This window comes from Lepidothrix coronata, unplaced genomic scaffold, assembly GCF_001604755.1.
Source record: "Lepidothrix coronata isolate B3197 unplaced genomic scaffold, Lepidothrix_coronata-1.0 Scaffold225, whole genome shotgun sequence".
Lineage (NCBI taxonomy): Eukaryota > Metazoa > Chordata > Aves > Passeriformes > Pipridae > Lepidothrix > Lepidothrix coronata.
In genome coordinates, this window is record NW_016690405.1 from 161327 (window position 1) to 178448 (window position 17122).

General features: G+C 33.8%; 1 protein-coding gene across 11 annotated transcripts in view; it reads left to right on the forward strand.

The window, feature by feature from the left end:
* DMD (dystrophin) overlaps positions 1-17122 on the forward strand; it is a 799860-nt gene that overhangs the window by 159141 nt on the left and 623597 nt on the right. For all 11 annotated transcript variants that reach the window (XM_017833948.1, XM_017833947.1, XM_017833942.1 and 8 more), the window contains 3 exons: positions 5183-5344; positions 11432-11542; positions 14986-15159. In XM_017833948.1, coding sequence (XP_017689437.1) covers positions 5183-5344; positions 11432-11542; positions 14986-15159 — 447 coding nt within the window. The remainder of the gene's footprint in view (positions 1-5182; positions 5345-11431; positions 11543-14985; positions 15160-17122) is intronic.

Genomic DNA, 17122 nt, shown 5'->3' on the forward strand with positions numbered 1-17122 from the left:
CAATTCAGCTCGTGTTCAAGGTCACTTCTACTTCAGACAGGCTAATGGGCTATCCTAATGTGATGAAGTTATTTGGTTTTATTTGAATAATTGTGCAGGTAATTACCAAGACAATAAGCTCATGTGGGCAGAGACTGATATGGGAAATATTTATTCACTACTAATAGAGCAACCAAACCAACCCACATTCCATATGAATAATGCTGCAAGACAATGCAGCTTTGCTAGTGAGATAGAGATTCATTTTTCAAGGCAGATAATGGCTTTATGTTTGTATGCCTTATCTTCCTTAGTTAACAAAGACTGAGTGTATTTAGTTTGCTTTTTAACATTTGAGGATGACTGATAAGCAATGGATACCCTATAGTGACTTTTCAAGGACTGATTCACTTACAACTCTATATATGGTGCTAAGAAGCATTGAAGAATTTGAAGCTAATACTGCAAGTGGCTATCATCCCCTGCAATGATGAAAGTGATTTATATCCTGTCCAGCAAACTTCAAAAATGTCAATCAGATATTCTTGAGACTATGCTTGCAGAAACCTGTACAAAACATTATTGTTCAGATGGCTTTACACCAGATTAAATTATTATTGTTGGGTGCTGTCTCTTCATTTCTTTTAGGACTCCCCTGAAAATTACTTCTTTTTCTTTCAAAGAGCACACATTCATCATTTGACACAATTTTTTTGTTGTGTCCTCCTCTCAAGAGGAGAAAGGGTATTTCATGCCCCATCTCCGTGTGATTGCCTTGAAGGCTGCTAAGCGGGCTGCTTTTAGGAGTTCTGAGGCATTATGTGTCTGCAGTGATAACCTAAAGAGATAGAGAAGTCCTCTTAGGTATAGTTTGCTGTTTTGGAATACAGTTTATCAAAGATGAATGTAACTTAATGGATGAAAGATCAAATACTTGTAGGCACCTTCTTGAAAAGCACATTGTGAAATATTCCTGGAATTTGCAGAATTAGTTCTAACTGGGAGGATATTAAAAATTCCTGGGTCCAAAATTAATGCTTTGAATTTAAAAAAAAAAAAAAGTCTAAACACAAACTCTAATCAACTCTGATTCCAAACAAAAGCAGAGATTAACATATTGACAATTTGATGAATGACTTACAGAGAGGTTGTAATATATCTCAGACACAACCATTATAACACCAAGAATCAGGTTAAATTTTAAAGTAAAGTTAAGAAGAAATTTAAAGTTTTGTAACTTTTAACCTTTTGACTTTACCATGTGGTAAAGTTATTTCTCCATAATAAGAGACCCAAAACTGAGAGGGAAAAAAACAAAAAACAAAGAAACAAAACAAACAAAAAAAAAACCCCAAACAAACAAAAAACCCCAAACCAAACCAACCAACCAACCAACCAACAAACAAAACCACCAAAAAAACCCAAACTAACATTTCTGCCTTTCTTAACGGACTATTTTCCATGAGCTTGAGCTGTCTCTTGTAAGCTAATTAATGAATTTTCTTCTGCATTTGGAATAAATATGCCCTGTGGTAAAAGTACTATAATTTTCAAAAAAGTTTTGTTCAATTTTTCTCCCACAGCACAACTACTGAATACTGCCTCAACAACACTACTTGGTTTTAATCACAAAATTCTAACCAACATCTTAGTAACTGTGTGTGTGACTAATGTCATTAAATACATGAAATGTATTATTTAAGCAAAAAGTGGCAATGTCTATAAATGGAGCTTTTTAATATTCAACATCAAGGAATGAACTATAGTCATAAGCAACTGTCTGAGCACCTTCAGTTTTCCTGTTTTTTCAAACACCTCTCAGTGCAGCCTTTCCCTTAGGATGGTATTTTATATGGGTAATATGCAATGTTACTATTTCCTGCATTTGCCATTGACCTTTGTTAAATTTTAAACAGGTTTATAAAATACCTCATATCATAAAAAATGTTATGTTTATCATGAAAAAACTGAAAAACTATAAAAACCTGTATAGATTTAAAATTCCCTAAATGTTTTTTCTTTTATCTTTCATTCTTATAGTGCCTAACAGCAGGGGTTTTTTCCTTTGATTTTGTTTTCCTTGACAGCTGTCAACATTCCACTGGCTCAGAAATAATTAAACAGTTGGTTATTTTCCTGAGATTTTCTATTTAGCAATTAACTGTTAGACACTTCTCTTTAGAGACCAGAGCCTTCAACTTTATTGACTGTGATCTGATAGCAGAGCCAGAGCTTCTTGTTGTGTCCCGTTTATACACTGTGATGTTAAACCATCTATTTGTTTTGCAGGGAAATAGAAGGATCATAATCTTTCATGAAAAAAAATAAACGAACAAAAAACCCACACCCACCCAGAACATCATAAATGAAAATATTTCTGTTTTATAGTATATAAAATTTCAACTCTCACTTTTCTTTAAAAAATACGCTTACATAGATTTTCAGATGGACAGACATATGAGTTTCAAGGAAAAATTTGAAACTCAGGTTCACAGATGTAAGTGAATAGTATGATTGCCCCTTTTTGTAAAGCATTCTGATGCTTATCTCCAGCAAATTAAAGCAGCACCTGTTTATATCTGAGAAAATCATCTCAACTATGAAGGTGCCATTTCCCAGCATTTGACTGTATGGCTCTTCTCTCGCTGCAAAAATAATTCCCCTCTTCGACCACTGCACTCACATCTTGGCCTGATATCACCCATCCACCTAAACTGTTCACAGCTTTGGGAAAAACATACTTTCACCTCACTTAGAAGGTACAAAATGTCACACAAGTTCTCAGGCTGTAATCAAATTCTCTCTGAGGACAATGAAAGGTTAATGTTTTGCCTTTGTGTGTATTGTGTTCACATAAAGATATCATAACCATGAATATATAATTATCTGACTTCGTATTGGTTTGAAATCCAATTGTAAAAAATTCAGCCACACTTGGAAAGCATTTGTTGGAATGTTTTCTTAACTTTATCATCTTTAATATTTGATCCATGATGGGAATGTTTTACTTTTTCCAATTGTATTCTAAAATGGGATTTTGATAGACATATGCTGATATCAGAATGGAGATGACAATCTTTCATCACCATATATTTGTCATACAATTTTAAGACAATTGTGAATTTACATGCACTCCACTACTTCATTGCATGCCTGCAGTCTGCTTCTGAAGCTGGCAGCAAATATACCTGTACTTAAGCAATTCCCTGGTTGCAAATAGTAGTTAGCATGGGTCAGCATTTAACAGGGGTTCAAAGCTTCAGATATTGCTATAAAAATAGTTTTTCAGATGGACTTAACATCAAATTTGTGTCCAGTATATTGAATTCTCCAGAAAGCACAGGCACTTATTTTAATGACTCATAAGAATGGAACTTTTGCATGTTAGTCCTACCAGTTGACCACAGAGATCAGTAAAGACAGAGAGGTTACCTATGGGCTGTAGAAAGCTACTTATCCTGTTTTGTGATTTAATGTGACTTTCAAACTACCGTATAGTGACGCAAATGGATTGATAGAGAGTATCTTAGCCAGGCTTACAAATTGGTAGTAATGAGTGCCAAGGTAAATGGAAGCTGTGTTTTTTAAGTTCAGCTGTGGTTTTTTTAACTCACTGCTTTGAACAGGCTGAGAACATTAATATAAGAATCTCAAATCAGATGAAGATAAAAGTCATTTAAGTAGCATGTGTTAGTACTGTATTGTGAAGTTACACTGTTTTAATGGTTCATTTAGTAGGGTAATAATACCTTGGTGGCTTAGGTGCTCCCATTAACACTGACAGCATGAGTCTGATATGTAAAGCTGCTCAGTTCCCCAGAAGGTTCCTGGAACTGGCAGTGATACAAGATTATCTGATCAGTTGTTCTGAAATAGCACAAAGCAGCTTACAAAAACAGATATAGAAAATACTGGTTGGATCCCTATCCCTTAACTAAGTCAAATAGCTAGCAAGAATGCTCACAAGAAATAATCTTTCTCATTTGTTACATGTGAAGCTCTAGAAGAATCTGAGCTCCATGAAGAAGGTACAGATATATCAAATATTCTCACTGAAGTGCTGAGAGATATTTTTGTTCAAGGCAAGAGTTTTAATAGGTATGAAATCAAATTAAAGTATAGCTTGCTCACCAGAGAGAAAAAGAGCGATTTGACTTGAAAAATGGCTAGACACCTGGAAATGTTATTTAAAGAGTGCTTCCCTTCTTCTTTGATTCATGTCAAAGAAAGTTAGTCACTTTATTCTGTGGTCAGCAGTGTGGCTGAGCTTGTATAGAGAAAAACTATATTGCATTTGAGATTGTTCATAATTACTGTGTGTTTTGTATAAAGCAGAAACTCAGGCAGTTGCTGTGGTCTGAGTAAAATATGGGTCTGCAGGTAGACACAATGACAGATGGAAGAAAGTAATATGTTATTTATTACCTGTTAAATGCCATATTAAACTGTTACAAATAGTAGTTAAAGCTGACTCATTTATGTCAAGCGCTTATATATATGTGTGTTCAAAGGACAACTTGGAAGGAGAATTTACTGTTCTGATTTGTTGAAACATAAACTGAGCTCCTTTGAAAGGAAAGCATCCTTCTCCAAAAANTGTGGTAGACAATCCATGGTGACACTGCTGGTAGGGTAGAAGCAAGAGTCAACTTTTTAATTTTTTTGACCCACAGGACAAAAAAAGTAGGCATTGCTTTTTCCAAACAGCTATTTGTACTTCATATAAGAGAAGTCCATCTCAAGAGAGTCTTTATCCCTCTCACTTACTGAGGTGGATTGCCTCAGATGAGATTGTGATGACAGTAACCCTATTCTCAGTAAACAAAGTCTCTTGAATTATATAATAAGATCAGGAGGACCTCTCTGCCTCAGAAAGAAAGAGAGCACTGTCAGGGTGGTTTTATTATGCAGCTTTGCCAACTTGCACTCTGTATAGAAATATTCAGTTTATGCATTGGCTCTTCAGGATCCTACATTTTTTAGAACTTGTCTATGCAATCTGAGTGTTGTTTGTTTGTTTCTTACCAAGAGAACTGAATGGGTGGCAAAAAGATGCGCAATTTGTCCTACAGAAAGGTGGATGAGCACAAGCCAGGAGTCCTATATTTGATTCTTTGCCTGAATTTTTGGGGAAAAAGTGTGGGGAAAAATGTATTATATGCGTTATTTCTGTGAATACTGATAACATTGTCATTGTTTTTAGGCCGTGAGAAGACAGAAAAGTCTTGAACAGAGTATTCAATCTGCACAGGAGACTGACAAAACCCTGCGCTTAATCCAAGAGTCTCTCGCTGTTATTGACAAACAGCTGACAGCCTACACTGCAGACAGAGTGGATGCAGCACAGGTCCCTCAGGAAGCACAGGTAAGGTATATACAGGTTGAGCTGATGTGTTTACTAGTTTTCTTAATCAACCAAAGAGTGTTTGGTGTTTGGTTGTCTCTCAGCCTCTTATTAAGGAGGATTTGCAACATGATCAGTAAGAAAGTGCAAGTAAATTTTGTGTAGGATTACTTTGAGAAGTTTAAGCTACTCTTCTAGTAAAGTCATATCTTCCTTCTGATTCATATACCTGCCCAGAAGATGCAAAGAGCTATAAATGTCATGGAAGGGTATGCAGTAAATTTAAAATGACTAGGATAAAAAATGTGACTCTTTAAGATCCAGTTCCCATTCTTGAAAGAAGAAACTCATCATCCTCACAACTCTTAGGTGACTCTTTTATAAAATTGATTATGTGGCTTAAGGTTTGTTACTACATTATTGCAACATAGACAACATTGTTAATTATTTCATAATGTGCACATAAAGGTACTTATATTCAAATTTTTACAGCTCATGTAAGTCCAATAGAAAAAGCTTTTAACATTTTTTCTTCACCTTTTCTTCAAAGGGGCTTATTCATCCTTTGAAATAAAAATGTACATCTAATTAACATTTTTACTCTTTCATACCATCTATAAGATCTGCTTTACTGTAGCATGGAAAGGGCAAGAATAGAAACAAAATAAAACCAAACATCTCTGCTATAAAAATATCAACAGTCTACAATATTATGTACAAGAACTTTTCTGTTAATTCCATCTAAATTTAGGCAGTCAGATTACAAAAGTAAAAAAAACAGGCGAAAGAAAGCCAGAGGGAAGTTGAAAACAAATATTTTATAATTATTTTAGAAAAAAACATTCAATTATGTTTTTTCTGACATGCCTATAGAGTTTTAAATCATTCTAAAAAGTGAGTATCTTGTATGGAGTAGATGATCTTAAATATATTCAGAGCTGAATATATGCAGCACTGAAAATAATTTTTCTCTCCTTTAAAGAAATAAGGGTTACCATGTCTTTTGAATTAAGATATAGATAGGTGTACCTTTCAGTTGCTTTTCATGTGTGTGTGTGTGTGTGTGTTAGTAGGTACATGCAGATATTTTTATGTGTATATATGAATTACAAATGCTATATTTAGAAAACAGGATTGTATTTGCATTCGGTCTGATAAGATCAGATTTAGACAAATTGTTTCAGTTTGAATCCTAAATAATGTTAGCTATCAGCTGACTCTCTTGAATTATTTTTTATACTTCTTCCTTGAAATATGAATGATGTAAATAGTTTTTTAAATAAGATACAAATTAGCATTTGTTAAAGATGTATCAGTTTCTCATCTTGTAATTATATAAAGTGAATACATAAAGAAATTATATGAACATATGCTTTTTATTGTTTCGGGTGTATTTGGACCCTTGCCTGTTTCCAATGTCCCATGGATGCATTTGGTTTATGTGCACCCTCAGTTACAATATTGGCAATGATTATAGACTGTGTAAAAGAAAGTAATTCAGAACTTCAACAAGTGAAGCAGCACAAAACTCACCCTTAATTAGCACACTTTGATAGGAAAATTTCAGCTCAGTGCTTTTGCAGAACTTGGTTTTTTTTCTTGAGATTTTATTGTCTGATGTCAAGTTCACCTGATTGTACTATATCCACTGTGGGAAAAATCAGCATAGAGGCTGCTGAGTTTTTCCCTTTCATGTTTTGATTTTATGGTGCCGGTGAGACCTAATGAAAAAAAAAACTTAATTAACAACTGAACAGATTTAATGCAAATATTGAAGTTCTCTGAAGTTCAGTTGTGAAGTTATCTAAAATCCTTAGAGGGAAAGGGAATAAACAATCAATTTTATGTGGGTAAATACACTGAGTCATTCCTTTAGCAAACAGCCGTGGAAGCCAGTGGCAGAATAAGCACAGACTGAATGGCCTCGTCTCCCGTGGAGCTTCTGCTGGCACAGGTCTTTTGTAGAGCTGAAAGCAGTTCATTCAGCTAAGATACCCTACAATAGTGTCTGCACAGCTGGAACGGGAATCTTGCAGTCAGTGATGTTGCTTTCTGGGCAGGGATCAGTTTATCCATGCTGAGGGATTTAGCAAACCGTTCAGCATTATGTGTTGCATTTCTAAAAGAACATATGGGAGAATTTATAATCAGAAAGCTGCTGAGGGTTTGGGAGCTCTCTGTGTTTGCTTCAAAAAATTCAAGTCTGTTTAGGGCGTTGATGGGAGGATTTATCTCTGTTTCAGCTGATCAGAATTATATCTGAAAAAAACAAAATTATATTTAGCTCCTTTTTCTTTAAGTGAAATGATCAGTTTAATTTATTAAGAGAGTTGACAGAAGGAAAGGGGAGTCTAGTATGTGCTGTTCAACTTCTCTTTAGGATCACTTTTTGAATGTAAATTCTGTGTGCTTCTTACTCCACCATGTGGCACTGAGAATTTAATGCTGGAGAGCCAAGTTACCCAAATTATTTGGAATACAACTAAAGATGCTGTATGCAGACAAAACAATCTAACAGCAACCACACAGATAAATCAGTTCAGATTCCTCGAGGTCTGATGATAACAAGAGCTGGAATGAGATAAATTATAAAACAATATCCCAAAAGGAAAGGTTATTTCTTTGTATGCTTGATCTCATGATCCCAGCAGACGTCTTTAATATTTCTCAACTTACCAAGAAAATACAGAGAATGAAGTCATCATCACAAGAATTTGTCAGTTGCTGACTTTTTTTCAGGTACTCTTTAACTGACAGGAAGAAAATAAATCTGTACTGAAAATATTACATTTATATGACAAAATATTTTCCAGATAATTATTTACAGCTTTGTTATTTAATAACTTTTGTTGGGAGAGAGAATCTCCGCTATGTACTTCTGTTTAGTCAGAGTGACTACGTGAGGATTTTTATTATGGGAGAGAAAAATAAACTTATTTCACTTCTCACATGCATGTGACAAATCACTTGTCTGTTATTCTTCTGGTAGACTTATGTAAAATGCAGTGTGGAGAGTAACTGAACAATATTACAGTTTTGAAAAACACGAATATTTTTTCAATAAACTCCTTGGATAATTCCAGTTCTGTAGTGATAAGCACTTCTAAGTGAAGGTTGTTATTAATCTGTATTTAAAATACTGTTGTGCTTTGTTCAAAACAGAAGTGAATGTGGTGATATAATGACAGGATTGTTCAGTTGTTCAATATGTTACCTGACAAGAATCATGCCATGCTTCATTGCCTTCAGACTAATATTTTGGGACAAAAATAATTCACAGTCATCTACTTAGAAAAATGTTAAAAGTGTTTACACTTACCTTTCCTCTGCTGGAAATTGTGACAATTGTTTTGTTCAGCCATGTGTGAATCAGTGGTCAGAGGGAAGAGCTGATAAGTGCTATTCAGAATTGTAAGCTTACATTTTGTTATGTATGAAGTTTGAATATCTATGCAGATTTCTGTACTACACAGGTTGTCACACTGCACATATCCACAGCATCTGAACACTGCGTTTTAACTGCATGAACTGCATTTTTCATGTCCAACTTGTTCAGTCTTGCCTTGTCATTCATGTTTTTATCCTCTGATGATTTTCTTTTCTCATTTGGACTCTTCAGTTAATATTTCTTGAAAATTAGTGTCCATAACTAAGTATGTGGTTCATGATGAGACGTACTTGTATATCATTCATGCTATAACATCATCATCTGTATGTGCTATATGCTTTCTATAGATAGATAGATAGATAGATAGATGAATAAAAGTTTTGCAAATTTCCTGAAAAATTACCCGTGATGGAAAATGATTACCCTTAACCTGTAGGACACAGAAATTTATGTGCACTGCTACATGATTATATACAGTACATTATATTTGATATTCTAGAAATTAAATGAAGGTAAGTTTTACTCTTTATTAAAAAAAAAAAAAGGAAATAGACAAGAACCACTGAGAAAAGCAGAGAAAGGGATAACAGGGGAAAAAACTAGTGTTTTCTTGTGGATGTTAGAAGAAGTCAATAAAATAAATACATGAGCCAAAAGAGATGAAAAAGTCAAAATGATTATGTCAAAACTGAATGCAAATAGGCATTTTTGGCAGGTGTCAAATTATTTTACATCTATTCAGGAGCAATTTATTCTTTCTGCATGTGAGAAGCAATAGCGAACAAAAAAATAGAAATGTCTTCTTGCTGTAAGCCTTACTAACTTTTCTTTTAATCTTTCCTCTAATGTGTTTGTTCTCTACAATTCTGCATTTTGATGTCAGAGTAGGTGATGCTTCATCTCTCTCCTGCAGAGCAATTTAAAAAAGTAAGATAGAACAATCTCCCTGCGATGTCCCATAATACCTAATTGCTTAAACACCACTCTTATCTGTACTGTGCTGTTCTGACCTATTCAGATAAGAACTGTTCAATTATATGCTTTCCAGAGAGACTGAGGTTGAACAAAGTAAATTGGAAAATACAACCAAAAATCGGTTAGTTGATGAAATGCAGAAGCAAACTGTTGATATACTGGATGTGATATGGATATTTTTTTTTCTGACATTCAGACTTACTTCTTCCTTTTATATACGTTTCTAACTTCCAAGACATCAAGAAATTACTTGGCTTGAGGTACTAAATAATGCTGTCACCACTAATTTGGTCCTTGTGCCACACAAAAAGGGAAGATAATCCTGTTAAAATTCAAGCACCTTTTTAAATTGGGAGTTACCTTTTAGTCATTTTGCTTTTACAAACACTTTGCTTCAGAAAAAATATTTTAATTCTCTAAATAGTACTGATAATTTAGAAACATAAATATGTTTTTGCAATTAAACTTAGACTTAATAGTTTTCTGTATTTTTGTGAGTCTTTTTCTCTAAAACTTTAATACATTTTCCATATAACTTGTGAAAAACTGCTTCAGTATAATGTTGGAATACATGGTATACAAGTCTTATAACTATGTAATATCCCTATAAAGTAGACAGCATACAGTGTATGCAGCTTTGTACTTAATAACCTATAAAAATATGATTAAAAATACATGTATTTTTACTATTTTTTTACTATGAAAGTTACTGTAGTGTAAGATAAAAGTATGTTTATATGATTAAAACTATAACTAGTCTTCAGAATATCTGAAAAATGCTGCATAGAAAAAAATAAATTATTAAATCTAAAATAATTTTTTAATGCAGGAGTAATGGCCTCAAATGCATGGCCTGGTGGGAACATACCTTGTCTTTATTTCATAGAGTAATATTTCTCAGTTGTGCTGTCTAACAATTCTGCTAATGACAGTTTCTTATTTTCCAACAGTTTAAACATAAAAATATGTGAATCATCCTAAATTATACTGTTTCAATATACTTTGTGGGAATTCTTTTCCATTACATTGCACTAGCCAGCACTGCTTAAGTTAATTGTTTCTTGTAAGATTGATTTATGGTGAACTAAAAAAACTGATATTTTTCCTGTGATCATTCACTGATTTTGCAGACAGAGATAACCAGAAACGTTTGTTAGAAAATGGATTAAGCTATTATGTTAATGAACTACAGGTCATTATACATTTAGCATATATACAGATACTGAACATAGATTCTGGTTAGTATTATACCACAATTTGTATACTGTTTTAGATATAACACAGCTCTCTGAGATGAAGATGATGTTATGGCTACAGGATACTTCAATCAGTTTTCTCCCAACTTGGCTAGTGATACTGTGAAAATAAGAAAAAATAAGAATAGTGAAGCAAATCAATTTTCTATATATTTTTTCTATGATTAATTTTTAATATTTTTATCAATGAAAACTTGGTTTCCTTCAGAAAAAAGAAACCTATCCTGAATTCCTTAATCATCTTAGCCCTCTGCTGGACCTGCTCCAGGATCTCCATGTCTCTCTTGCACTGAGAAGTCCAGATCTGGACACAGCACTCCAGATGCAGGGCAGAGTAGAGGGGCAGGATCACCTCCCTTGACCTGCTGGCAATGCTATATAGTCCAGTACTGCTGTTTAGTATGGTTAAAAATGAAATGTTCCAAATAATTTTAACAACATAAAATTTTCCTTCTAGCCCTGCTGATTGCTATATTTGTTTTCCAATAGAAAATACAATCTGAATTAACAAGCCATGAGATTAGTTTGGAAGAAATGAAGAAACGAAACCGGGGTAAAGATGCTGCCAAAAGAGTGCTTTCCCAAATTGATGTGGCACAGGTATACAGATTTTATTTCCTCTGTTTTTCCTTCACTCATTTAGATGACCAGCATGAGTAGTACTGTTACTGCAGTATGAAGTATTCTTAAGGTGTCCCTTCTGTATTAGCTGCTCCTTTCCAGCCAGAAAATTAGAGTGGGCAAAACCATCCATATCTTCTTACTGCTCGTTTTTTATCTTGCAGACTTTCTGCCTGGTTGGCAACAGCTGTAGGGTGCACAGAGGTGACATAACCAACTGGTAGGGACACTGTATAATAAGGGGTGTTTTAAATTTGCTGCAGTTGCAAGAAATTAAACTACAATGAGGCTTTTTGATATACCTTTTGAGGTATTTGAAAATATTTACAGTGGGAAAAAAAAAGTATGTTAAAATATTTGGAAATATTTAGTAGGACTACATTTGAAATACAAATTATGCTGAGCAGTTCAATGCAGACGACAGATTAAAATGTTAGCTAATGCATTATTTTGTCTGTCTTAAAAAGCATAGAGAGGCCTGCTTGAAATTAAAACAGACTGAATTAACACTAAAGAAAAATACATATTTTTACCCATTAGTGGTGGGTCCTTGACTATTTTGCAGTCTTTTTTTTTTCTGACCTTAGTACCAAAGTTCCTCAGGCTGCAAAATAAATTGACATCATTCATTAGGAAAAATAATTTTATTATGGCCATCTTTTTCTTCATCTCTGTCAAATATTTCTACGTATCTTTATTTCAGTTTTATTTTTTTATTATGGATAACATTAAACTTTTTAGCAGTTAATTAATTTGAAATTAACAAATTAATTTTTTTAATGTTTCATCTTAGCTACAAGACTAGCTTTTCTTTGCTGATAATATTTATGTTTCCATATTTTTCTGTCTTCCTTTACACTAAGTCAGCTTCTGATGGTCTCCATGGCAGCTGTGAAGTTGCCCATATTTCATCAGTGAAATGGAGGCATCAGATGACTGTGTATCTAAATGTTTATAAATTCAACAGCATGCAAGGGAGCACTACCCTTTCTAGGTGCTTCTTTTTTTTAATAATCCATTTCTATGCAGATATTTTTTTCTTTGTAAGATTTCTCTAGATGATGATATGCACCAGTTTGAGTTTTGACAAATTGGCAAGGTCATCTTGAGACTCTGTTTTGCTAACATTAGATAAAATATAAACAAAAAAGTAGTAAATTTACAGGCATAATGTAAATATCAACTAGCAAAACATGTAAAAGCTGAACCCTTTGTTACAAATATTTATGACTATATTTGATTTTAGGCCAGTGAACTCTCTTGAATTCTTTTCTATCATCATGCAGTATCTTTAGTGGTAAAACACATTTCAAAAGATCTGTTGTCATTTACTATTTTCTAAAGAGCATTCTCACTTAGAAACGCATGATGAATGCCTTTTTTTTGGCACTAAGTAATATTTCTAATTTGACATAAATATCTATAAATATCTATAAAAATCTACTTCTGCTAAAGTGATATAATTCCTAGTTAGTCATAATAAATTAAGAATTGTTACATGAAAATGAGATCTTTTCTAAGGAATGGCTATTTTTGGAAATTCAGTACTGAGTACTTTGCAAGTCAACCTTTTGCATACAATTAATTTTACTCATGCTCAGTTGACTCTTTTCTGGAATGACTATGTTAAATCATACTGAGACCTCTAGATAAACAGCTTTCATTGTCCTGTCATTCTTCTTTTAAACTTTCTGTTTCTGAGATGTTTTCGAAACAGTGATGAAAATTAAACAGCTTAGCTTTATACAATGACTTTTATACTATGAGAGGTATTTTAATTTCTGTTTTCCTTATGTTCCAAATTATTCCAAATACCCACTTCGCTTGTTTTGTTACTTGTAAGCATTGAGATAATATTATTTTAAAACTGTTGGACATAAATATAACTGCAAAATCTAGCTGGTATATTTATCTGTTAGAACTTAAATGAGAGTGCTAAAAGATAATTTAGATCCCAATTGCATATAGAGCTTAGTGTTCTTCTACATTGCTTAATTTCTGGGTGAACTCGAAATAATCTGCTTGTTTTTTCCTACAGATCCTCAGTACTGTGTAAGTCTTCAGTGACTCTTCACAGATGGCTTTAATTTTCTCTGTCATTCTCCCTTTAAATCATTTTCAATGTATTGACCAACACAAATTGTAACAAACAGATGTGGCAATGCAAACTTCCCACAGAACTTGAAGTGACTGAAGTGACACAAGAGGATGAAAAACTAATTTCGTATAATGTAGTGTATGCAAACACACTGAAAAAAAAAATAAGACCTCTTATTTCTACCCTTTTTTTCCTATTTTTATTCAATCATTACTTATTTATCTAAAGAAAGTCTTCCTTCCTTACCTCATTGGACCTCAATTTCATAAAACATATTTAATGAGGAAAGCTGTTGGAGGGCGTTGCTAGATATCTAAACCCTTTCCTGTGGTACCCAAAATTGCCTGTTCATGATTCCTGCCTCCTTCTCAGAAATCTGAGAGATGTGGGAAGCGATTTTACTAATGCCTAGGTATGAACTGATTCTGTTCCTTATTAGATTTTTTTCTTGAATTTGTACAGTACAGACCACTTTGTAGTGGAATAGTGTCCAGAATTTGAAGGTAAAAAAAAATCACGTGTGTTTGCAGATGCTGAGTTCCTATGTAATTACTTATCTATTTCTTAATGATGTTTGTTCTTTCTTTTTTTTTAATCAAATAGTTGAAAAACTTTTTCAATAATACTTTGCTCTATACTTCTACAGAGAAATTAGTTCGTTTTCAAATAGATAATTAAAATGCCCTTTCTTTGCTTTACTTTTAATTATTTCCCCTCCCCCTGAGGTAGGGATCATGTGAGCAAGCAATATAATTAATGCACAAATATAACAAATTGTGAAAATTGTGAAATTAGAGGCCAAGCTTGTCACAGATTTTTCTGCCTTCAAATTACTTTCTTTTTATTCTAGGTTAGGCTTTTTTTAAATTGAAATATAAATCAATTTTATACTCTAAATCTCAGATTTTGTGCTAGACCTACTTACTTTATTTGGGTTTCTTTGATGGACTAAAAGATTCATTCCTCATACCAGGAAGCATCAAGTGATATTGTTGATGAGCTTTCAGTCTGCAATGTGGATGTCTTATGCTCAATCCAATAAATCTCTCTTCGCCCCACATCCCCCCAACACTTTGCATATTGAAAAATACAAAGCCTCTCCCTTTCTTTATTTGTGTATATGGGCCCTGCTGCATCCGGTGCTCTGCAGGATGCAAGATTTCTTATCCTCTGGTGAAGACCAGGATTCTCTGCCACTGGCATTCTCCTCAAAATTTTTAAACTCTTTAAATAAGAAACTTCTGTCTGATAATGGGTCTAAGAATTCTGAAACAGGACTAAGCCTTGATTTCATACTTACTACTCGCCCGTGTTTACTTTTCAGAAAAAGCTGCAGGATGTCTCCATGAAGTTCCGCTTGTTCCAGAAGCCGGCCAACTTTGAACAGCGCCTACAGGAGTGTAAAAGAATTTTAGATGAAGTGAAGTTGCAGGTGCCCAAGTTGGAGACGAAGAGTGTTGAGCAGGAAGTAGTACAATCACAGTTGGATCATTGCATGGTGAATATTTAAAGATGCTGTTGGATTTATGCAGAGAAAGCTAAAAGTTATAGAATGTTGTCCTTAATTCAGGATTAGAAACAAAGTATGAGTTATTCACACACAAATCTCATTTCAGTGGACTTTCAAACAATAGTCGTACACTTTCACTATGCGAGAAGGTCATTTGGGATCCCACTAATTCCCGCTTCCCATCTTGCATATGAGTTTATCTTCCTGGATTAGCTCTATTTTCCACAATATTCTACATTCATGGGACCCTGTGATGTAACCAAAAGAGATGCTGCAGGGCACAAGTCTATTGTAGCCAGGAAACACAAAACATAATGGAAACCATAGAATACAGCTTCCATGAGATGGCATGCTATGACTTTTTTACAGTTCAAGAGCTAAAGATGACCTGAATGTGTCCTACGGAATATGAGGAAAATCTCTACATATCCCTTTAATATCCCCATAATCCTGAAACCCCTTGCTCTTGAAAGGAAGTAAAGCTAAATGTGAGCACTATGTGCTTGATGATAATAAAATAGATATTTTAGCAGCAAAAATCAGCTGGGTTTTTTTTTCTTTAAGCTAGGAGGGGTGTGGGGGGGGTTGTTTGCTGGTTTTTGGGTTTGTTTTTTCTTGGGGCAATGGTGTGCCTGAAGAATTTTTTTTCCCCTCTCAACCTCTTTCAGATGTAAATGTAAGAAAGAACTTAAATTAAAAAAATAAGCATGGGATGAGTCAATGTTATTTCTTTACATCTTGGGTTTTTCCTAAATGCAATTGCTCTTAAATTCACATTCTTATTAGAATGACATGGTAATTAGAAGCTCTGTACTGAATTAAAGAGTCTTCACTCAGCAGCTGGCTTTTGCAGCCCTGACATATTTCGTGGAAGACTTGCAGTGATTTTAGAGCATCTTTATCTGCAAAGATTCTCATGTTTCTATTTTAAAAATCTAGTTGTACATAATATGTCATCAGAAGTTAGACAATGTGGGTCATACAACATATTCCTAATTTTCTGACAGGTTTTCAGTGATGAAAAATATATTTATCATATTAAGCACCTACAAGGCAGTTGGACTATATACATACTACCTTTAAGTAAATAAAATGCTAACCGTGTTAAGAATTGTCTTGGTAGTTAACTTTAGATTATGGAGGAAATGGCTGTTTTTCTCAGATCTGCTGGAAAAAAAGTCTTGTCTTTACTGCCCAGACATGCTAGATACAGATTTTGCATAGTGGGAGATATTGCTATTTAAAGAAAAGCTAGAAAAAATAATGATTAAAAAAGTACAGTGTCATTTATTTTGCAGTTTTGTCTAAGTACACAGGACAGTAAGTTTACTTTCTAACACCCGATTGCAAAATGCTGGAACACAGACTTAAGCTAAACATCTCAAAAATAAAACTTCTCAACAGCTTCATATTTGCAATTCTTCACATATCTGTGTGGTAATGGACACTGTGTATCTCTGTGGAGTCTTTTTTCATTGTGAACTTTAGTGGTGTTTCCAAGCTGTGGCAGAATTTATTCTTAGACTAAAAAGAAAAATAAATTTAATTTCTGCATTATTTACGTGACTGTTAATTGGCCTTTTATGAGGCTGTTAAATGACTTAAGTTACCAAGTCATATATTTAGATAAAGATACCAAATTTCTGCATATGGAAAGAAAGAACCCTTTTGTTGTTCTTATTATCACTCAGTTGAAATGTTAGGAAAATGTATTGTGTTTACAGATTGCTTGCATGCCATCACCTACTGAACATCTGTTTTCCCCTTAATTTTTGCTTTTTAATTGAAATAGTGGAGGAAAATGCAATGAATTGTATATTTTACAGTAACCTCATTATGTTACTTTTTTATTTAGTTTTTTTTCAGTTCATTAATTTTTTAACAGTATAACACTTAGTAAATGTAGGAGTAATCCTCTATCCTTCCAGTCTCTTGATTTAGTAATATGAAA